Below are 24972 nucleotides of genomic sequence, written 5' to 3'. Positions count from 1 at the left end.
GTTAGAATCCAAGGTCTTCAATAGCTGAGCCTGTGTTTACGATCTAGCACCATGCCTAGTACCTCCCTCAAACTGCTAAATTACTATTACCTATGACCGACCATATTAGAGAAATCATAAAATATATTCAAATAAAACCAAACAGACAATTTTTTAATGATTGAAATTATGTGAAAGGTTTCCATTACATGATGGTACATGAAGGGGGGTGTATGTATGTGTATATGTATATACACATATATATATAAATACACAGGAGTTCAATTTGCAAATTCATCCTTGAAAAAGAGCTGCATACCTCATTGCTGAATATCACTACAGTCACCTTTGAAGTACTGCCATTGGCCATCTGATGACTATAACTGTCAAACCTCATATGACAACAGCTTTGATGGCCATTCCAGAAAAAGAGTTCCAAGATTGCTTTGAAGGATGGATTTTGGCATTGGTGCATAGCTTCCCAAGGGAAGCACCTCCAAGGTGACCATAGTGATATTCAACAATGAGGTATGTAGCACTTTTTCTAGGATGAGTTCACAAACTTAACTGTCCAGCCTTACACGTATTTGTGTATACACAAAATTATAGTAGAATGAAACAAGGCCCAGTTTCTGTAAACAAATGAAAAGACATTCTTGAGGACCCAGTTTGAGAAAGAGAAAACAGTCATATATCCCACAAGCTCAGCTCTTTCCTATCTAGGTTTTTGTGGGGGTTATAAAGGTTTCAAGGCCAATAAGAATTGAAATGCCTAGTAGATGCACAACACATTTTCCTAAAACCCAAGAATATTAAAAGAAGAAAAACAAAACATTAGCCAGTATCTTTGCCCTTAAAGATAAAATCTTTGAGATAAGACAGACTGGCACAGTGGCTCACACCTGTAATGCCAGCACTTTGGGAGGCCAAGGCAGGAATATCGCTCAAGGTCAGGAGATCAGCCTGGGCAACACAGAGAGACTCTATTCTCTAAAAATGATTTTTTTTTTTTTTTTAATTACAGGTGGCACACCCCTTTAGTCCTAACTACTCAGGAGGCTGGAAAGATTGCTTGAACCCAGGAGTTCAAGGCTGCAGTGAACAAGGCCTTGTCTCTAATAACAATAATAACACATTAAGCCCTTAAGTAAATGGTACAAAGCCAAAGAACTATAAGAAATCTGAGAAGGCAGATCAGCAATAACCTTGTTGGATCATGGTTTATTAAGATGGGATCACGGGGGGCAGAGGAAGAGACCTCAAGGCATGGATACAACTTAGGTGGGATTTACGGACTTGGATTCAACATGATAAAAGGAAGTCCCATCACTAATACTGACACTATAGAATATAAGTAATAATAGAGACAATAATGTGCTAATACTTACTGAGGACCTCATTATATACACAGTGTGGGGAGTCTGGCCAGTTTCTTAACTGATCAGCCCTGGGGTGCCAAGAATAAGAGAGCGAGAATCTCTGGGGGTCAATAAAACCCCTGATCTTGACACCATCTTCTTACTCCACTGTGCCACACAAATATTACCATTTTCTTTGTGTGCCATGATGTGAAAAAGCATGAGAAGCACTGAATTCATGAGCAAAGAGAGCAAGCAATTCCAGAGAGATCATAACACACAGCAACACAGAGCCACAGTGATCCAACCCCAGTATTATACTAGTGTCACCAGTAGCACTGAGCTGAGTAAAACAAAGATACTTGAGGACTAACCTAGGGCCCCTAAATCTGAAACTCTGGGGATTTTAATTCACAAGTGATTCTAATGTATAGTTGAAGTTGATTATCATAAGTACAGAGAACGGGGCAAAATCTAGGCAGTTCTTTCATAAATTTTAATGTTAGAAGTGGCTCCTTGCCACTCCAAGTGTCCCAGAGTCTAGTACTAACTGCATCCCCTGGAAGCCAGGAGGAATGCAGAATCTCAAGTCTGCTCCCAGACCTCCTGACTCCCAATCTACATTTTAACTAGACCACTGAGGTGATTTATAAATACGGTAAAGGGTGATGTTACCACACTAATAGCACATGGGAATCACCCACGAGTTTTCCACACTACTAGGTCTGGCACTGGGGGTGATTCTAATATGTAACCCGCGTTAAGAACACTGACTAGCAGGAGCATGCTAAGATTGTATTCTTGGACCCCAGTTCTCACTTGAGGCTTGGACATCTACATTTTTAACAACCCCTAGGATTTTACACACCCCAAACTTTCAGAAGCTGTGTCATTATATCATAAGAAGAAAATGGTAACAATCTAGGTATGAGATGAGGAGAGCAGGACTCAAATGGGCTTTACTAGGAAAAAGAAAATATAAATTCACAACATACTCTGAAAGACAAATTGGTAAAACCTGATAGCTGAAAATAAGAATTAGAATTAGGGAAAGAAAATTCAAATTCGTCTTTACTTCTGGTAAGAAAGCCATTCGTAACAAGAAACAGTCCTTGGTTTTATTATGACTTATCACTTATTTAGTCTCTCAGAGTCTCATTTTCACCAAGTATAAAGCAAAAATACTTTCCTTGGTTATCTCTTTCCCTAGCACTTAATGACCTTGAGTAGCTACCTATAGCTATTACCACTACGTCGCTGCACTTTTTCTCACCATTTTCTGTTTTCATTTTGATCTTCCAGCTCCCCAAACTCCAAAGCCTTTGGTAGGTTTGGCCATTTAAATTTGTTTTCTACTTTAAACAGGGAAAAAAATTCTATTTTGAATAGGTAAAGAAGAAATGCACTCAATTAATTAACAGAGATATTGAGTTTCAAAGTGAGAAGCAACACTGCTTTTAAAATTCAGTCATTTGAAGAAACCACTGCTCTTAGCAAGATCTAGATTTCCCAGTAATCTATGTAATAATGGCCTTTAAGGATGACTTCAGGTAATCTGAATTTCCTCCATATATTTGGCATTAAGCCAAACAGTGCTTTCCAACAGCTAAGAAAAAAAAAAAAAACTTTTTAATTATAATGATAATGTCTACTATTTATCAGTTGCAGTTTATACAGCCCTTTCAAATATTAAGCAAAAATGATCCAGGAGTCCCTTTGAGGCAGAAATGGCTCTTATTTTCCCATGAAGTCCAAGATGACAGGATCCAGGCTGTGCAGCAAGGACTGGAGGAGGGCTTGGGTTTCTCTTTCATTTTCAGTTTCATGAAAACGTTAAGCGCCTTCAACTAAAGGATACATTGGCAGGCAGGAGGAAATGCCTCAGAAATCACAAAACCATCAAGAACAAAGCTGTGGGAGTTAGGTGTAATGCTCACCCACACAAAACAGTTTATTTTAAAGTACATATGGGGCATGAAAACAACAGGGCATGCAAAGTATATATCACTACCCCTAAACGAGATAAAATTATGTTTCTTAATACAGAGTAAATTTTCACATATTTTATACATGTCTTACGTGTATAAAAGTGGGCAATACTTGATATAACAATTATTCAACATATGTGTTTAAAAGGCAATAAATCCCAACTTCTGTCAAAAGTCTTACTCTCATATGTGAATATAAACATTTCTAAATCAAGGAATAACCTACATTAATACTTTTCATAAAGTTAACTTTCATTTTATTGGAAAAAATGCATTTCAGTCTTTTAAGAACAAGTTGCTAGATAAGATACAAACCAATGTGTTAGCTCATTAAATGTTTCTGGGCATGCACAGGGAAGCCGCAAAAGTTAAGTATACCTAATGAGCAAAGTCTAGGAGCTGTACCCCTTCACTGGAAGAAAGAAAACCACACAAACACAATATATAACCAGGTCCATCAGATTCAACAAGAGATTTTGTCAGTACATTAACTGATAAACCATCCAATCTTAAGATATGGATTTCCCCTAAACTGCAAATTGCCCTTAGATATCACAATGTCTTATCCTTTAATTTAAATGATTAAGAAAACTCTTGCACCATTTTTACTATTTTACTACTTTTTATACCATTGTCAAACAACCGACACAATAAAAAAAATTCAGAATACTTTTCAAAAAAATAATTAAGTAAAGAAAAAATGGAGAATGACATGTTGACTATAAGGACATAAGCAAAGCCAGTAAAATAGTTCTTTCTCTTGCTAACAGAACTATTGGGTCTTGGGACATACAAGGTCATCTTCTCATTTATGTATCTTTGACAGTTACTTAGACTTTAAATCTAAAACCTACAATTTGACAGACACAATTAACAAAGCCAAGAGACTTCAATTCCAAACTTCACCTACTGAACTTAATAATGATGTTGAGCCATTCCCCTGGCCCTATGTAGGTTCCTTCACTGGGAAAATTCCAGGAGGTAACCTTTAAGTTTTAGATTTTTATGAAATTCCTATGGAGATCAGAGATGAGAAAAGAATAAGAAATAGTCTTTTTTTCTTTAAAGACAGAGTCTCACTTTATTGCCCTCAGTAGAGTGCCATGGTATCACAACTAACAGCAACCTCCAACTCCTGGGCTTAGGCAATTCTCTTGCCTCAGCCTCCCAAGTAGCTGGGACTACAGAGGCCTGCCACAATGCCCAGCTATTTTTGTTGTTGTTGTTGTTGCAGTTTCACTGGGGCCGGGTTTGAACCCACCATCCTCAATATATGGGGCTGGCGCCCTATCCACTGAGCCACAGGCGCTGCCCAAGAAGTAGTCTTATTCTAAAAAACTTTTAACATAATAGAAAACAAAAACACTACACTAGTTACATAAGTGTATTTTATGATTAGTATTAAAATTTGAAGAACAAGATTCTGCCATTTGACAACTGAGGCACTGAAAGACTGTATTATAAAAAGCAGTGAGTACTGTTCATAAAATGCAGCGTAGACCAGTAACACCTGAAGCAAATTTAAGTATAAAAATATGAATAAAGCCTAACTCTTCTCAATTATAAGAATCTTCACAAATTAAAAATTTGTCTACAATTCAAGATTTCAAAAGTAATTGATCAAGTAATTTATAAACCCTATATCATATAGCTGGTGTTACTATAAACTAGTAAATAAAATCATATCCACCCTTGGTCAGGACAGTGAACCACACCAGAACTTCAGTGACTGATTTTGGTCACAGCTATGCTATTCTTACCATTCACTGCTATTAACAAGTTAAAATTACAAAATGCCATCCAAGCACTCATTATGTGATGGTCACAGTGCTGAAAAACACACCTGGCAATTGACAACCCGGGCAGGAAGTCAAACATGGAGAAAGACGCCAGACAAACATTAAGATACATTAGCTGTGAGGTGGAGCAAGATGGCAGCCGAGTAACAGCTTCCTTGAATCTGGGCACTCTGAGTCTGGGGAGATAGGACTGCAGGCATCTCTGGCTGGTGGGATCTTCCTATCATCACCCCTGTGAGGGTACAGGGAGTCAGCGAGAGACTTCTAGACGCCAAGAGGAGGACAAAAACAGTGGAAAAACGGCAAGTGGTCGCATGTGTTCAATCCGTCTAAACCCGCCCGCAACTGTAAGTCCAGTAGCAGCGAGACTGCAAACCGGAAAGGCCTTACCTGTGAACTGTTTTGGTGTCTTTGGACTTGGCACTCAGTTGAACTGCCTGGGGGAGAGCCTGAGCGGGAGTGCGGAGAACTTTGGCCTTTGGCCGTTGTCTAGGGCCCAAGTCTGAGCCCCTGAGCCAGACGGAGCTAATAGTGTTTGGCTGTGCATCACAGGGAGCCATTGTGAGCGATCTGCCCCAGCAAGCACCGCCCTCAGGGTCGCAGAGCTAGAATCAGGTGGGAGCTGGTAACCCAGCGACTGAGTAGCCTAAGGGTGGGTCTGAGCTGCCTAGCAGCCCTAACCCTCAGGGGCAGAGTGAGACCAGTTTTGGCACACTGGGTAAGTGGATAGACACTTCAGCAGTGATTCCAGCGACAAGCACTTTCTTGGGAAGGCTTCTGCTCAGCAAGTTTACAAGTTTAAAGTGCCTTCTAAGTGGGCTGAAGGGAGATTTAGGGTGTCTACCTGCTGGGGTTTGAAAAATGAGCAGCCTCCAGTCGTATCAGAACTGTGATTAACATCTCATATCCCAGAAGACCACATGTTGCCAAGACAATATTCAATAACATATACATACTGCTTTGTTTTTGGTTGTTTTTGTTTTTCTTTTCTTTGGTTTGGTTGTTCTTTTTGTTTATTTTGATGTTGTTGATGTTTTGTTTTTGAATTTTAACCTTTTCCATACAGATCCTTTTTCTTTCTCAATTTTTCTAGTTTAATTATAATTTCCCATTGCTGCCTTTTTCAATAACTAGAACGTCATTTTTGCTAGTGTTTCTACCCATATTACTTGGTTTTTCACCCAATTTTATCCCGTAAAGTTTTCTGTTTGCTTGTTTTGGTTTGATTTATAGCATTTCTGTCTTTCCTCTCTACTTGGTGGAGGTGGGGTACTGTATCTGATCAGGTTAGCAAAGAGCTGCTGACTTCAAGGGAACCATCCAACTGGACACACCCAGAAGGTGGGGTTTTCTTAAGGTTGTGTCAAAGTACCCTACTGTACACCTATATTGCTCTGTCTCCCTCTTTCTGTGCCTCTCTTCTTTTTGTCAATATTCCTTTTACCCACCCCCTCTCCTTTCTCTATTTTTCTTTTTTATTCCTTATCACTCGGTCCTCCATTCTTTCATCCCTTTTTTGCTCTTCAACCTTCTCACCCTTCTGGTCCTATAACCCTTAGTCCACAGGCACGAGAACTTAAAGAGAAAGAGGAAGTGAAAGGAAAATTAGGGCAAGGAAACAGATAAAAGAAAGCACTCATGAGGAAGAATCAGCAGAAAACTCCAGGCAACATGAAGAACCACTCCAGAACAACCCCGCCAAGGGACCATGAGGTAACTACTATAGAAGATTCCACCTATAAAGAAATGTTAGGAATGACAGAAAGGGAATATAGAATACACATGTTGAAAGCAATGAAGGAAATGATGGAAACAAAGAAGGAAACTGCTAATGAAGTGGAAAATAAACAAAAGGAAATCCAAAAACAGAATCAAATAAGAGATGAACGATATGAAGAATATAAAATGCATATAGCAGAGCTGAAGGAACTGAAACAGTCAATTAGGGAACTTAAAGATGCACTTTAAAGTATCAGCAACAGGTTAGACCATGCAGAAGAAAGAATTTCAGAGGTAAAAGACAAAGTTCTTGAGATAACTCAGATAGTAAAAGAGGCAGAAAAGAAGAGAAAGAAAGCAGAACGTTCACTGTCAGAATTATGGGACTTTATGAAGCGTTCCAACATACGAGTTATAGGAATCCCAGAAGGGGAAGAAGAATGCCCCAGAGGAATGGAAGCTATACTAGAGAATACTATAAATGAAAATTTACCAAATATCACCAAAGATTCTGACACACTCCTTTCAGAGGGATATCGGACCCCACGTAACCTCAACTCTAACCAAGCTTCTCCAAGACACATTGTGATAAGGCTGTCCAAAGTCAAGACAAAAGAAAAGATTCTGCAAGCTGCCAGGAGTAAGCGCCAGCTGACCTACAGGGGCAAATCCATCAGAGTGACCGCTGACTTCTCTAATGAAACTTACCAAGCAAGAAGACAATGGTCATCTACCTTTAATCTACTAAAATAGAACAATTTCCAGCCCAGAATTCTGTACCCTGCTAAGCTAACCTTAAAAACTGACGGAGAAATCAAATCATTTACGGATATACAAACATTGAGGAAATTTGCCACCACAAGACCAGCTCTACAGGAAATACTTCAACCTGTTCTGCACGCTGACCACCACAATGGATCAGCAGCAAAGTAAGAACTCAGAAATTAAAGGACAGAACCTAACCTCCACACTGATGCAAAAGATAAAACTAAGCAATGGACTCTCGATAAATAAGATGAATAGAATACTACCACACTTATCGATTATCTCAATAAATGTTAATGGCTTGAATTCCCCACTGAAGAGACATAGATTGGTTGACTGGATTAAAAAACACAAGCCATCCATTTGCTGTCTGCAAGAAACACACCTGGCTTCAAAAGACAAATTAAAGCTCTGAGTCAAGAGTTGGAAGACAATTTTTCAGGCAAATGGAATTCAGAAGAAAAGAGTTGCAATCTTATTTTCAGATACATGTGGATTTAAAGCAACTAAAGTCAAAAAAGACAAAGATGGTCACTTTATATTTGTCAAGGGAAAAATACAACAAGAAGACATTTCAATTCTAAATATTCATGCACCCAATTTAAATGCTCCCAGATTCTTGAAACAGACCTTACTCAGTCTGAGCAATAATATGATATCTGATAATACGATAATAACAGAGGACTTTAACACTCCTCTTCCAAAGCTGGACAGATCCTCTAAACAGAATTTAAACAAAGATATAAGAGATTTAAATAAGACCCTAGAACAACTGTGCTTGATAGACGCATAGAGAACACTCCATCCCAAATATAAAGAATATACATTCTTCTCATCACCCCATGGAACATTCTCCAAAATTGATCATATCCTGGGACACAAAACAAATATCAACAGAATCAAAAGAATTGAAATTTTACCTTGTATCTTCTCAGATCATAAGGCAATAAAGGGGGAACTCAACTCTAACAAAAACACTCAACCCCACCCAAAGGCATGGAAATTAAACAATCTTCTGTTGAATAACAGATGGGTGCAGGAAGAAATAAAACAGGAAATAATTAACTTCCTTGAGCATAACAACAATGAAGACACAAGCTACCAAAACCTGTGCGATACTGCAAAAGCAGTTTTGAGAGGAAAATCCATCGCTTGAGATGCCTACATTCGAAAAACAGAAAGGGAGCGCATCAACAATCTCACAAGCCATCTTATGGAATTGGAAAAAGAAGAACAATCGAAGCCTAAACTCAGTAGAAGAAAAGAAATATCCAAAATCAAATCAGAGATCAATGAAATTGAAAACAAAAGAATCATTCAGAAAATTAATGAAACAAGGAGTTGGTTTTTTGAAAAAATTAATAAAATAGATAAAACATTGGCCAGACTAACGAGAAATAGAAAAGTAAAATCTCTAGTAACCTCAATCAGAAATGATAAAGGGGAAATAACAACTGATCCCACAGAGATACAAGAGATCATCTCTGAATACTACCAGAAACTCTATGCCCAGAAATTTGACAATGTGAAGGAAATGGATCAATATTTGGAATTACACCCTCTCCCTAGACTCAGCCAGGAAGAAATAGAGCTCCTGAACAGACCAATTTCAAGCACTGAGATCAAAGAAACAATACAAAATCTTCCAACCAAAAAATGCCCTGGTCCAGATGGCTTCACTCCAGAATTCTATCAAAGCTTCAAGGAAGAGCTTATTACTATACTGCAGAAATTATTCCAAAAAATTGAGGAAGAAGGAATCTTCCCCAACACATTCTATGAAGCAAACATCAACCTGATACAAAAACCAGGAAAAGACCCAAACAAAAAGGAGAATTTCAGACCAATCTCACTCATGAATATAGATGCAAAAATTCTCAACAAAATCCTAGCCAATAGATTACAGCTTATCATCAAAAAAGTCATTCATCACGATCCAGTAGACTTCATCCCAGGGATGCAAGGCTGGTTTAACATACGCAAGTCCATAAACGTTATCCACCATATTAACAGAGGCAAAAATAAAGATCACATGATCCTCTCAATAGATGCAGAAAAAGCATTTGATAAAATCCAGCATCCTTTTCTAATTAGAACACTGAAGAGTATAGGCATAGGTGGCACAGTCTAAAACTGATTGAAGCTATCTATGACAAACCCACAGCAATATTTTACTGAATGGAGTAAAACTGAAAGCTTTTCCTCTTAGAAATGGAACCAGACAAGGTTGTCCTCTGTCACCTTTACTATTCAACATAGTGCTGGAAGTTCTAGCCAATACAATTTGGCAAGACAAGGAAATAAAGGGAATCCATATGGGAGCAGAGGAGGTCAAACTCTCCCTCTTTGCTGACAACATGATCTTATACTTAGAGAACCCCCAAAGACTCAACCACAAGACTCCTAGAAGTCATCAAAAAATACAGTACTGTTTCAGGATATAAAATCAATGTCCACAAGTCAGTAGCCTTTGTATACACCAATAACAGTCGAGATGAGAAGCTAATTAAGGACACAACTCCCTTCACCATAGTTTCAAAGAAAATGAAATACCTAGGAATATACCTAACGAAGGAGGTGAAGGACCTCTATAAAGAAAACTATGAAATCCTCAGAAAGGAAATAGCAGAGGATATTAACAAATGGAAGAACATACCATGCTCATGGATGGGAAGAATCAACATTGTTAAAATGTCTATACTTCCCCAAGCAATCTACCTATTCAATGCCATTCCTATCAAAATACCAACATCGTACTTTCAAGATTTGGAAAAAATGATTCTGCAGTTTGTATGGAACCGGAAAAAAACCCGTATAGCTAAGGCAGTTCTTAGTAATAAAAATAAAGCTGGGGCATCAGCATACCAGATTTTAGTCTGTACTACAAAGACATAGTGGTCAAGACAGCATGGTACTGGCACAAAAACACTTGGAATCGAATTGAAAACCAAGAAATGAAACTAACATCTTACAACCACCTAATCTTTGATAAACCAAACAAGAACATGCCTTGGGGGAAAGACTCCCTATTCAATAAATGGTGTTGGGAGAACTGGATGTCTACATGGAAAAGACTGAAACTGGACCCACACCTTTCCCCACTCACAAAAATTGATTCAAGATGGATAAAGGACTTAAATTTAAGGCATGAAACAATAAAAATCCTCAAAGAAAGCATAGGAAAAACACTGGAAGATATTGGCCTGGGGAAAGACTTCATGAAGAAGACTGCCATGGCAATTGCAACAGCAACAAAAATAAACAAATGGGACTTCATTAAACTGAAAAGCTTCTGTACAGCTAAGGAGACAATAACCAAAGCAAAGAGACAACCTACACAATGGGAAAGGATATTTGCATATTTTCAATCAGACAAAAGCTTGATAACTAGGATCTATAGAGAACTCAAATTAATCCACATGAAAAAAGCCAACAATCCCATATATCAATGGGCAAGAGACATGAATAGAACTTTCTCTAAAGACGACAGACGAATGGCTAACAAACACATGAAAAAATGTTCATCATCGCTATATATTAGAGAAATGCAAATCAAAACAACCCTGAGATATCATCTAACCCCAGTGAGAATGGCCCACATCACAAAATCTCAAAACTGCAGATGCTGGCGTGGATGTGGAGAGAAGGGAACACTTTTACACTGCTGGTGGGACTGCAAACTAGTACAACCTTTCTGGAAGGAAGTATGGAGAAACCTCAAAGCACTCAAGCTAGACCTCCCATTTGATCCTGCAATCCCATTACTGGGCATCTACCCAGAAGGAAAAAAAATCCTTTTATCATAAGGACACTTGTACTAGACTGTTTATTGCAGCTCAATTTACAATCGCCAAAATGTGGAAATAGCCTAAATGCCCACCAACCCAGGAATGGATTAACAAGCTGTGGTATGTGTATACCATGGAATACTATTCAGCCATTAAAAAAAATGGAGACTTTACATCCTTCATATTAACCTGGATGGAAGTGGAAGACATTATTCTTAGTAAAGCATCACAAGAATGGAGAAGCATGAATCCTATGTACTCAATTTTGATATAAGGACAATTAATGACAATTAAGGTTATGGGGGGGGAAGCAGAAAGAGGGATGGAGGGAGGGGGTGGGGCCTTGGTGTGTGTCACACTTTATGGGGGCAAGACATGATTGCAAGAGGGACTTTACCTAACAATTGCAATCAGTGTAACCTGGCTTATTGTACCCTCAATGAATCCTCAACAATAAGAAAAAAAAAAAAAGATACATTAGCTGTTCATTTAAGTGCCCCAAGGAAAAAAATAATAGTGTAACACTGAGAAAATAAAACACAGCATTAAAGCACAAAAATGTTACAATACTTGTAGATTTATATACTTTGAAAATAGATTATTTTACTTTTTAAACTTTATTTCTATTCAGTAAGTCTCGATCGATTTATGAAAGATCTTCCCTTTCATAATCTTCCCTATGAAATGAGACTACCCTTTAAGGGATTGAACAACAGCATAAAAGTCTGAACCTAGAAACGGACAAAAGTTTTACTAGTCTTGATGACTAGTAGATGACATGGTTCTAAAAGAAACTGTAAAGAACTAGCAGACCCTGTTCCAATGGTTTGAGTAATGTACAAGCTGATGGCAAAAGATGACCTAGCAAAATAAGAATTTATGATTAAACATGTAAATAATAAAGCCTAAAGCTACCTCACTTGGAACTATATATATATAGATTTATAGTCTCTATGATACTGTAGATACAGTCTGCCCTCCACATCTATGGGTTCCACATCTGTGGATTCAACCAAACATAGATCAAAAATATTTGGGAAAAAATATATATCTGTACGGAACACATACAGACTTTTTTCTTGTTATTAATCCCTAAACAAGACCGTATGACAACTATTTACATACCATTTATGTTGTATTGGGTACTCTAATCTAGAGATGACTTAAAGTATCCAAGAGGAAGTGCACAGGTTAGATGCAACTACTACACCAGCTCCTACCAGGGACTTGAGCATTCTTGAAGGGAGGTCCTGGAAGCAATACCCCATGGAGGGACAGCCGCATCTCATTATCATAACTTTAGAGGCATTAACACATCTAATAATTAATGAAGCAACATTCATGCAGCCTAATTGGATAAGTGTGTAAAATATATGAAAGCCATTGTTCAAATTTTTAGCAATATCCGGATAGGCATACAATTTAAAATATACCTGCTTTTAGTATTGATGTCCTATTACTAACCAAAAATCAATCACAAATTGATAATATGTCCTTATTTCCACACATACTAAACTTTTCACACTTGTTATCTGAATGCTTATGAGTATCACATATTCAGAAACCTTCTAACTATATCTTTTAATAATAAAATAGGTTTGGTGATTATAAACATTAGTTAGGGTTAACCAGAAGTCTATTTCGGGAAGAAAAAAATGCTTTTAAACATTAGAAAAATTATTTAAAATCTAACTCACATCTTGCTCACTGGTTTTCTAGGGAAACATACTGACATAAAGTCTATGAACTCACGTAAATACATCCTTACCTCTGTTGCTCAGCTATGTCTCAGAGATTGCTTTTGAAAGCAAGGACACTAAGATGTCCAGTGGTCCCTGTGACTCCTGCTTCCTCAGCTTTCCTTATCCCTTATGCCACCCCCCCTTATGTGCTCTCTTTTCACTTCTTATTCCTGTTTCTCTACATAAGATCCCTTTTTTTCTCTTACTTCCTCGAAGAAGAAACCTAACATTTATTCAGCACAAACTGTTGATATTTCCCAGAAGTGGACCCTGTGGCTTCGGCTCTGCTTTTGCTCCACTCTCACCCTAGAAAAACTGAAATACAACATAGAGATTAAGAGCTTGAGCTCTGGAACCACACTACCTGAGTTCGAATCCTGGCCCTCTCACCTACTAGGGATGAGCTTGGACAAATTACTTAACATCCATGTGTCTCAGCTTTCCCCATGTAGGAAAATGAGTATGAACATTATAGAGTCAGGACAGGGTGAGGAACCTGCAGCCTCAAGGTCCCATGTGGACCTCCAGATCCCCATGTGCAGCCCCTCAACCAAATCCAAACTTCACAGAACAAATCCCTCTACTGACAGGAGTTGTTCTGTAAAATTTGGATTTAATCAAAAGGCTTAAGGATCCAGAAGGCCACATGTGGCACCAAGGGTGCAGATTCCTCACCCAACAAGGTCTGGCACAGACTAACCCCCACATCAGTACAAAATGCTATTATTCTCATGAATATAGGAATATGAACTCAATATCCTTGAAGTTGAAGACCACCTTTTCTCTGGCAACTCCCTCTTTTATGTCTGCACTCAGATCTTTTCTCTTATGACCCATTACCAACTTGACAGTTCTACTTGGACATCTCACAAATGCCTCCAAGGTAACATGTCTAAGATAAAATTCTTAATCTTTTCCTTCAAACCTGTCCCCTCCTCCCCCCAAATTCCCCATCTTACTAAATGCTACCATTATTTACCCTATTATATTATAACAGATAAAAACCTAGAAATTACTCATAACTCTTCCCTTTCTGTTACTGAAAGCCCACTTCTTCAGTAAGTCTTATCATTTCTATCTCCAAACTGCACCTCAAAACCAAGCCAACAACTCTCTTGCTAAGTGCCTGTACAAGTCTCCTCTCTGGTCTCTCTGCTTACATATGTTAACACAACCCATCTACCCAAGAGCAGACTTCTCAAAGTAAATATTTGATCATTTTGGCTCAGCACCTGTAACTCAGCAGCTAAGGCGCCGGCCACTTACACCAGGGCTAGCGGGTTCGAACCCAGCCTGGGTCTGTCAAACAACAATGACAACTGCAAAAAAAAAAAAAAAAAATAGTTGGGCAATTGTAGTGGGCACCTGTAGTCCCAGCTACTTGGGAGGCTGAGGCAAGAGAATCACTTAAGCCCAAGAGTTTGAGGTTGCTGTGAGCTGTGACACCACAGCACTCTACCGAGAGCGACATAGTGAGACTCCGTATTAAAAAAAAAAAAAAATTGAGCATGTCACTCTCTTGTTTAACACTCCTCTTGTTTAACACTCCTCAATGGCTTTTCACTGCAGAAGAAACAAAATCCAAGCTCCCCATCAAGATCTGGTCCACATTCACCTCATTTTGATGCACCACTACCCTCTCTTCTTTCAACATGCTAAGCTCCATTCTACCTAAGCACATGGTATTCACTAGACTACCCTGTCTCTCTTCCTCTGTGCAGCCAACATCTTTAAGGCTACCTCTCCGGAGCCCCTTCCTGACCTTTTATAGTGGGAATTTCCAACATTTTTTTCTATCCCACCTGCTTCTTTCCTCCAGTGCACTTACAATGTGCTATTATTTTCATTTATTTGTCCCCCTGCAAGAGTGTAAGCTCCCATGAAGGGAGAGAGTACAGTCTCATTCTCCATTTTACCCCTAGCACTGTCATAGCAGGCATCCAATAATTAGTGAATATAAATCAGCCCAATACAAATTTTTCATATTCTTTCTCATTTATTCTTCTACATAACCAAAACATTTATTATCCCCTCCTTAAAGACAAGGCATCTGAATGAGAAATACTAAGAGATGATGACTGCAAACAGGATTTCCATGCAGGTTGGCACTGCGATCCCTGTGCTGCTCCACCGCACAACCGTGTTCCACCCATCCCGGTTCCCAGCACCTGGGCTCAGCTCTCTGCCTCCACCCAGCTTCCTATCCCTTCAGCCCTAAGAAGTGGCAAGTGCTTCCAATACATGGGCTTCAAGGCTCTCACAAGTTGTGAATAACAAGAGCAGTGGTTCTAAATACTGAAATTTTGCCTTCCAGGGGTACACTGACCAATATCTTGAGACACGTTAGTTGTTAAAACTGGAGCGGTACTACTGGTTTCTGGTTGGTAGAGATCAAGGATGCTGGTAAACATCCTGCACAGGTATGTTGATAGTGCAATGCACAGGACAGCCGCCCACAACAAAAAATTATCTTACCCCAAAATGTCATAATGCTGAGGTTGTGAAGCCCTGACATTTAAGAACCAGGTTAAAGCAAGAGTACAGGGACCACTGACCACAGGAACCAAACAGGTGATGTAACTAAGTCAAACAGGACTGATGTCAATTTATCATCTCTCCTTTTTCATATTCAGATTACCTTATTTTATTGTTTGGAAATGGCACTGTATGTTAGTCTCTTACAACAGATATGCTTTGTTGCATGTTGAACACGTCTGTTTTTCACTTCCACAAAGGAAAGCACCCTTTTGCCCTCCATCTATTGATGATGGACATAGGTACAAAAAGAAAAAAAGATAACTCTTAATTCAAATTAAAATAACTGCCATATCAGATGGTAAATACAATAGCTCAGTTTGGAGGAAACAACAGACAGTAGAGGAAACTCTGGCAAACTGGACCATTCATGACCCCTTTTTAAATGGGAGTGGAGTTCACACTGTTCCAGCAAATTGCTGCCACATAGTAATGTCAGCTCAGTGACAGGGTGCTTCTTAAGAGAGGCAAGATATTAAACTATAAAACTGATGCTTCCCACCACCACCACCATTAACCCCATCCCACATTCAAATTGAATTGGTCTGATGTGCAGCTTGGATATCAAAATGTTTGAAAGTTTCCAAGTAACTCTTGTATATAGCAAAGATTGAGAAGCACTGGTTTAGTCTCTAATCTCACATGTGCACAAACTGAGGCCCAGAAACCTAAATGCTTTGCTCACTCAACTAGTGAGTGACATAGGTACAAAAAAAGGTAACAAGCCTATAATCCGAAAACAGTTCTTGTAAGACAGTGTTTTCATAACACTGGATTAAAGTGTTATGGGTCAGAACACTGGATCATGAAATCAACTTAATGGTTTATAAAGAACACTTTTTCAAAAGGATAGAATAGAAAATCAGAGTGTACTGCACATTATAGGGATAAATACTGGTACACTGCCCAATAAAGGAAAGGGCCATGTTGGCAGGCAGTGAGTTCCTTAGTGCTTAGCACATAGGGGGGAGAGCCCCAGCCAGTTTTAACTCTTAAAAATGTACATTTCAATCATGGAGCTTCAAGTTAAAAAAAAAAATAGAAATGAATCCATTTTTGTCTAGCTTAATATTTAGTTGTTGTTGTACTTGATCTTTTGTCGATCAGTTATATATTAATGCTAGATGAACAAAAGAAAATACAACACCTCTCTAAGTGGAAGACCAAAGAGTTATTTTAAAATCCCACACAAAAGTACTATACAGTGTCAGCTCGAATCCTTCTGTGAGGAAGAAAAAGAAGAAATGAGGGACCTTTTAAAAACGTTTAAACTCTTCCTATCTACAGGATCTGGGCACAAGGACGAAGAAGAAATAGGTCTGACGTTTGTCTATGAAGGTGCAGGGCCAGAAGAAGAACCAAACACCTCAGGTCTAATCATACAGCAGAAACATCTCTCAAATCCCTCAAAGTGTGGCCTCATGTAGACAGTTAACAAAGGAAGTCTAGGATGGCGCCTGTGGCTCAAAGGAGTAGGGCGCAAGCCCCATAAACCGGAGGTGGTGGGTTCAAACTCGCCCCGGCCAAAAACTGGGGGGAAAAAACACACACACTCACAGACAAAGGAAGTCTCATCCTTGGTCTGTTTATCCAACCTCCACACATCTGAGGACTACTGTCCCTGGAACATCCAAGTATATGGTGTACCACGTTCACTGCACCTCTTTCAATGCTCAAAGAGGAAAGTCAAACAAAGTGCTGTACTGTTATGCTAACATGAAACTGTATTTCGTATGGGTTTAACACAAATATAAATTATCCAATATAAAAAGATTCAAAGGAAACGCAATTATAAGAAAATGTGCAGAAAAATGGCCATAGATACTAAGATTTCTTATTATAACCTCCCTGAAGATGCAATGTCATTCTATACTTTACTACAAATAGTTAATGTTCATATCAGCCATTTAATAAAAATAAAACTTCACTCTGTCACAATATCTCAAATCAGTATTATGCATTTGCTTTTATTTATAGCAACTACAATTTGTCAAATGATTTAAACACAAAATGCCTTCCCAGGTATCACCCACCCCTTTCAGTTACGCTGTCCCTGCAGAGTAAATCTGGCATGTAATAATCCCATCTAATGGAGAAGGAAAGGCTCATAAGGAAAGTAACTCGAAACAAACCAAACAGAACCACGGTGTACTAGATCTGAAGGCTGTCTAATCCACTGTATCATGCTGCCTCCCCAAGGTGAACTTACCTAACCTGCACACTAGCCAGATTTTCCAGCTTGCTACTGAAAAGCAAGGAAGAAGGTGCTGAAAAAACTGAATTTTTCTGGGCTTGAATCTACCATAAGAAAAAATAAACTAATAATAACCTTTCTGAGCCCACTGGAACACATGTACAAAAATGAGTCTGGCTTTTTATTACTGTGTCTTACGGCAGTGCTTGTGATCTCAAGGGAAGCCAATTTGCTGTGTTGTATTCCTCTGCCTATCCAAACTCTTCGCTAAGTGAACTTTGGGTTATTACACGAATTTGAAAATATAGTTAAGAGGTAACTCACCAATATTCAAATAAATCAGTAGCAAAAGTCCATTTATATAAGAAAGGTAGTGTTGGAGCATTTCACCAGCTGACTTAGAAAAAAATCGGCCTACTAGCCAATCCGCTATAACCTGCCTTATCGGAATGTCAATCCAAAAACAAAGGAAACCTGTAATCGCCTGAAGCACAGGTGAATGCTTCAACTTTTTTTTCAGCACATCGTTATACATTATCCGTTTGGTGCAAAGCAGAGAGAAGGAAGGAGAGCTCTCCGTATCAAATGTTCCCAGGCCAGCAGGGACGATTAAGGCTCAGGAGCCCAAAATACAACACAACCTGTAAGGTGACGTGTCGAGGGGAATTACAAATAAATGCCACCGGCAGTGTTTGCGGCAGAGAAGAAAAAAGCACGCTCAAATTTAATTATAAGTTTAAGCAACTTTCTAGGACAGGGAACGTGCGTTTGAGCTCTACAGGAATCCATACCAAGGCAAAGCAAACCATCCTCGCAGTCAGGGGCCAAGATAACGGGAAGGTGGACAGCCGCGCCAATCAGCGCACCCAAGCCTCGTTAGCCCCGACCTGCCCGTTTGCGGCCAGGCCCGGCAGCTGTTGATCTCAGGGCCTTTTTTTTCTTTTTTTTTTTTTTAAGCCCAGAAAGAGAGCGGGTAGTCAGAGTGAGAGGGGGACTGAACCCGGGAAAGCGGGTAGGGAGCAGGAGGTAAGAACGTCCCAGGAAAAAAGTCAAAGAGGGCTACAAACTGGCGGAGACCGGCCGGCGGACTCAGCGCGGCGGAAGCGGGAGACGAGGCGAAGGAAGGAAGGCGAGGGGAGGGGAGGGGGCCTGCACCTCAAAGTTCGCGTCCCGGCCGCGCCCGCGCGCCCGGGGCTGCTCACCTAACAGGAGCGTGGTCCAGGTCCGGCCGCGCCCCGCGCGCCGCAGGCCCAGCGCCCCGCGCAGCCCAGCCACCAGGCGCCCGCCGAGGCCGCCCCGGGCGAGCAGCGCGGCGGGCTCGGCGCGGGGCCCCTTCCTGCCCGCGGCGCCCTTGCGCCCTGGGGACGGTGGCGCGCGCTCGGGCCCGGGCTCCCCGGCGCCGATGTCCGGCGCTCCTCTCAACAGCGACTGCGAGGCGCGGGGCGGCTGAGGCGGCTTGGGAGCCGCTTCCCGGTGCTTGTTCCGCGCCTGCAGGACCATCTTGGCATAGTCGCGCTCGCTCGCTGCGCGCGCCCGGACGGCGGCCGGAGAACCGCGGGCTGGCGGGGCGGCCGGGAGCCGCTCACTCTCCAGCGGGCGGGCGGAGGGCGGGCCCGTCTCTCCCCGCGGGCCGGGAGGCGGGGAGAATACGAAGGCCGGGCGGCGACTGCCTGCTTGGCTATACGGCCGAGAGGCGGCGCCGGACTCGCGCGCTCTCCGCCGTTGCCGCTGCTCCGGTTGTCACGGCGACCGCGGAACGCCAGGGGGCGGGGGCGGAGACACCCCTTGAGCGGCCGCGGCCCCGCCCCCGCCGCCCCTCCGCGCTGGACGCGCGCTCCGTAACGGCCAACGCGCACGCGCGGACTTCCGGAGAGGGCGGGGACCGACCCCGCAGCCGCCCCGCGACCCCCACCCTTCTGGTGGCCGGTGCGGAGGTCCGGCTTGGCGAGGCTGCAGACTGCCTTCTGGAAGCGGGGCCGCTGCTTTTTGGGAATGGCGGGGCAGGAGGAAGATCCTTACGCTGTCAGAGGTCGCTGGTAGAAGTTTCGGAACCGATTAAGGCTGCACGTGCAGCCAGCGCGGCTCCAGGGGTGGGGGCGGGCGGACCCGGGGGAAGGCTCACTGGGACGACCACGGAGGGGCGTCCGGTGTCCCGCCCGCTGTGTCCGCGCAACTTGGATCGCAGCGGCCGACGAGCCCTCATTCTCGGATGCGAAGAATCAGCACGACCCATATTTAAAATAAAGTATCTCCCGGGCCTCCGGTAAGGGTCGAGGCACAGTGTAAACCTCAAACCTGGATAGGCGCCCAGGCTGAAGGTGATAAATGGAATGCCCCAGCAGGAAAGATTATCAACAAGTACGTTCAGTTTGTTGCACCTGCCGTGACCTTTTCGGCTAATAGAAAACAGGAAAACTTTGTGTTAATAAGACAGGAGACGGGAGTTGAAAACGCATGTTCTTTCACAGAGCAACAGAATGCATGAGTAAATGAAACCCGGGAAAATTCAAAAAGCGGGTTAGACCCGGGTTAACCCTTCTCTCCACGTCCGAATTCTTTGCACAAAGCCCTAGTGCCTCATGGATTATAACCCAGAGCTTCCTTTCCTGGCACTGTCCAGTGGCCTTCATCGAAAAGTTGTCTTATAGCCGGGCATTGTGGCGGGCGCCTGTAGTCCCAGCTGCTCGAGAGGCTGAGGCGAGAGAATCACCTAAGCCCAAGAGCTGGAGGTTGCTGTGAGCTGTGACGCCATAGCATTCTACCGAGGGTGACAAAGTGAGACTCTGTCTCTAAAAAAAAAAAAAGTTGTCCTTAAGTCCCGACTTCATAAATCATGGCACATCATTCTGTTTATGTCCGTTGTAATTCCCAGGACTTCACGAGGCTGTGGATTCTTTATGTTTCTTTGCACCATTCACTAATATGCTTTTTTAAGGAAGAGTGGGTGCTTTTCTAAAGGGAAAAGTGTTTGCCACGCTGATCAATAATCCCTCATACAACGTATGTTTTGTGAATTTGGATTTTCAGATGTCTTTATTGGAGCTGGAACAACTATTTTTGTACATTGGTTTTTAAAATACGATTGCAAATGGAATGCAGAGTCCTTGGATTCTTAAACAATGTGTCATATGAATCCATTGTTACTTCTGGGATTAATGTAGAATTTATTAGATTAATAGACACCTACTACAACGTCTATTGAAGATAAAGATATTTTAAATGATTATTAGGAAGATTCATGGAAAAAGGGGTTCACCCTTTGAACTATTGTTTTTGTTACCTGTTTCCTCTTCTGTGTGATATGCCCTAGATTCAGGAACTATCTCCTTTCACCTGATACCATTTTACCAGACACTTGGTAAATGAATACATGAGTGGTTGAATGTAGGAGATAACATAATCAAATGATCATTCATAACACTGTCTCCTGGGAGGAATTTCATTCTGCCCCTCTTCTTCCTTGGTCTTGAATTCCTGGAGGACAAGGAAACTTTTATGTCCATCTTCAATTGTTTCTTAGAGCCAAGCTAGGAACGTTTGTTGAACTCAATTGAAAGAGGAACACATATGTTTAAGACACACCTACTGGATTTTTATTAGTTCCATAGTGCTTATCAGTGCTTACCCTTCTTGGCTTGGCAATCATAGACTCCCAGAGACAGGCAGTGTGAAGTATTAGTTTTTAAAAATGTAGTCAATTTGAGTCTAGGTTCCAGTCACAGCATTCACCCATACCAGCCCTTACAGACAGTGTGTGTAAAGTATTTTACCTCTATCAAAGTAGCTCAAGAATATTTAAAGTCATTGTCTAGATCTAAGTAACTGCTCAGTAAGTGTTCCATGTAGTGGATAACATATGAAGAGGATGGCAAGCTCTTTGTCTTCCCAGAGCCTGAGGCTAACCACTCACGATGGGGTATAGCAAGAGAGAATGTGGCATAATGGGGGCTGGAGAGCAAGGGCTATGTGATCTTTGGATTAATCCTGCACTCCCTAGTTTTCAAGCTTCTCAACTGTCTGAGACGTTGATTTCCCCTGAAGGTTCCTTGCTTTCCTTGGGTGCTTTACAAATGATGCCCATTTCATGGGTCCTTAAGCCTGGATACAATAGTAGGCAACTGCTTATGCCCCTCCCTACAAAAGAAAGACATTTTACACAGGGAAAGTAGAAGGGTAGAAACTACAACAGTCATGGGAAATGATATGCCAGATAACATTTCCCTAGCACTATGAGATCTACAAGAGCAGTTAATTCATGTCTGTATCCTTAGGCCAGTGCCTGCCACATAGTGGTGAATGCTAAATAAATAAATAAACTGAAAGCTGCAAGCTGCATATTAAAAAACTGTTGTACAGAGGTGATCTTATGAATCAATTTAAGGTTATAATGAATATAAATTAAGCATTACAATTACCACCCTTAACGTGTAGCAGCCCTACTCCACCCCCAGCCAGGAGTTCCAGATGCACCAGAAAGGTACTTCTTCTTTTCACTACAGAAATACTGGGCCTAGGCAGATTCTAAGGACAGGAATTTGAAAGAACAACTATTCATAAAGAAGCATTGGTCTAGTACCCTGGGTGCAAACCCAGTCCTTTACTTACTGCAAACTACACTCTGGGCATTGAAATAAAAATATTTAATTAAAAACATATATATCTTTTAAATATTGGGTGTGGAGACACAGGAGATTATAAAGAGGAAATAAGCATAAAAAGGAAGAACATAAGATAATACTGGAAGATAAGTAAATGCAAAAAATATAAAGCTTAGTGACTGCAGTATAGGGATCAGGGAAACATCAGGTGAGCAATGAAAAAAGTTAAATTTGGTTAAGGGAAGATTTCTGGGAACAAGTTTTCTTATTTCTCCACATTGGCATCTTTTTTTATTATTAATATTAAATCATAGCTGTGTACATTAATGTGATCATGTGCCGGGAGCCAAAACATATCACAAAAATGCCCCTTGTTATCTTGATTTTACGAGCAAACTATTCTCAGGAATTCAACCGTAAACAGCAAGGGTACTTTCCCCTTGCATATCTCCTCAAAAATGCACCCCCCGCCTTAGGGTCCTTCTCCTAGTGATTTTCCAGAAACTAGCCCCCTCCCCACCCTGTTAGGAATAGCCCTTAGTTACTTCCTCGTTTGTGTGCTTATAAGTCCAGCTGAAAAATAAACTCAACGGAGCTTGATCAGACTCTTGACTTGCTCTCATTCTTTCGTGTCTCTTGTCCCCTCATTCGACTGACCCCTTTGTTTCCCAGGTCCCCATTGAATTCCCCGCGGGCCGGGGCAATCATGGGGCACCATACTCTACATTGGCATCTTAAAGGCCCCATATAGAACTTCTAAATGTTCCCCCTCCTCCACTTTCTTTTCCACCCGTAGAGTGACAAGCTATATGAGAAATCTGTGGCATTTATTTCTCATTTCTTTGAACTGGATCACTTGATCACTGTATTCGAGAAATGCCCTAGGATCAAGTTCTAGGTTATGACAGTCATCTTGCTAAGCAGTTGCTCCTACCAAGATAGGAACCTGCATAATCTCAGCATGCTCCATAGACACCTAAAGTGGGTGCAACAAAATATGTGTAACATTCAGCTTTCAACCAAGCTCCAACATTAACTTGTCAGTGTGTTGTAATGTATTCCTTTAGTCTAGAGAGAACAAACGTAAATTGCTACTTTATTGCTCTTCAGATTTTATCTTTTGTCTTTCTTAGTGCTGACCTTGTAATTTAAACTGTTCATGCTCCAATGAGTGTTCCTGAGAACTCAAGAGAGTTCATTATTAGCTCCAGTTATAGTATATGGTTAAGAACCACTCCGTTGCAGAGGGACTAGGCCTCTTTAAAATGCAATTCCTGTTATTGAGGGCTTACTATGCCTTTAGTGCCTTAGCAGATATTAGAGACATTACACATTTGTATATTAAATCCCCATCCCAAAGGATTTAAAGTTTAGTTGAAGAGGCAGACTTAACTAGATTAAAATATAGTTAAGTAGCAAAGTATGTGCTTCAGAGCTTAAGTACTAAAAGAATTCCAAAGAGAAAAGATGATGGCTCACATGATATAGTTTTCAGTGAGGAGGTGAAATTTAGTCAAGGCCAGGTTGGAAGGATGGATTTTGTTTGGAAAAGGAGTTAGAGACAGGGAACGGCACAGTTCTAAAACGCTTGGTCTCTGTCTGGCATATAGTAAGTGCTAATATGAATATCTTAAGTTCCTTTCAGATAAGGGAGGGAGGAAACACCAATGTTAAGTTGGAAGAATAAATGAGTGGATTGAAGAGTGAATAAATGAGATAACTAATGAGTGGAATATTGTTGGTCCCACCCTGGGAACGGAGTCAGCTAAGACCTTTGGAAACTGGTGGCATTCGACCGAAGAAATACAGAGTTAGAAGCCTCAGTAAAGAAAGAGACAGGAGACATAGAGTAGAATTAAAGGTGGGAGCTCAGGGGTCTATCACTCCTTTGTGGGCTTCTGACAGTGGCCCAGAATGTTTGCTGCACTCTGATTTTGTTGAAATCTGTTTGCCCAGAGGGTAAAATGAGGGAGGGAACAAAGATGCCAGTAGTTTCTTTGAGTGAGTGTATCAGCACCTATTATTATTAGTAACCTCAAGGGTAGCCTTCAGAAATCTAAAATCTGAGCCTTGTATTGGGAGAGCCTCCTGCTTGAGAACACACAGATTTCCAGGGAGGTGTTAAACTCTGCTAGTTCTCTCTGGAGGGAGGCATTTTCCTCCCATCACCACCACAGAGGATCTTCCTCTGTGATAAGGGATATAAGCTCTTCTGCCCATATCTCAGGGCTGGAGCTACTCCCCTGATCTCTGCCCCAGGCAAATGCACATCTCCACAATGGGTATCTGCTTTGCCTGTTTATTGGGCAGGAAATGCCCTAGAAGATGTATCTTTTTCTAGGCCATTATTTTCCTCAGAGTGTTCACAGACCCAGCAGGGTGTTTGTAAGGTGTATCCCTAACAGGCTAGAATTTAAAAAAAAGGCAGGAAGCTTGCTAGCAATGGCTACCTCAAATGTAAACTAGCTGACTTTTCTTTGTTCCGACTCACTCAGCTTACTTTTCAA

At 41.2% G+C, this 24972-nt stretch overlaps 1 protein-coding gene across 2 annotated transcripts in view; it reads right to left on the bottom strand.

Annotated features, from left to right (window-relative positions):
* Window positions 1-19479, bottom strand: part of DPY19L1 (dpy-19 like C-mannosyltransferase 1) — a 128916-nt gene extending 109437 nt beyond the window's left edge. For both annotated transcript variants that reach the window (XM_053609457.1, XM_053609458.1), the window contains exon 1: window positions 19070-19479. In XM_053609457.1, coding sequence (XP_053465432.1) covers window positions 19070-19367 — 298 coding nt within the window. In that variant the 5' untranslated portion in view covers window positions 19368-19479. The remainder of the gene's footprint in view (window positions 1-19069) is intronic.
* Window positions 19480-24972: the final 5493 nt, after the last annotated feature.

The sequence above is a fragment of the Nycticebus coucang genome, chromosome 11, assembly GCF_027406575.1.
Source record: "Nycticebus coucang isolate mNycCou1 chromosome 11, mNycCou1.pri, whole genome shotgun sequence".
NCBI lineage: Eukaryota > Metazoa > Chordata > Mammalia > Primates > Lorisidae > Nycticebus > Nycticebus coucang.
The sequence above is the reverse complement of the archived record's forward strand: the minus strand, read 5'-3'. Positions and strand labels throughout refer to the sequence as shown.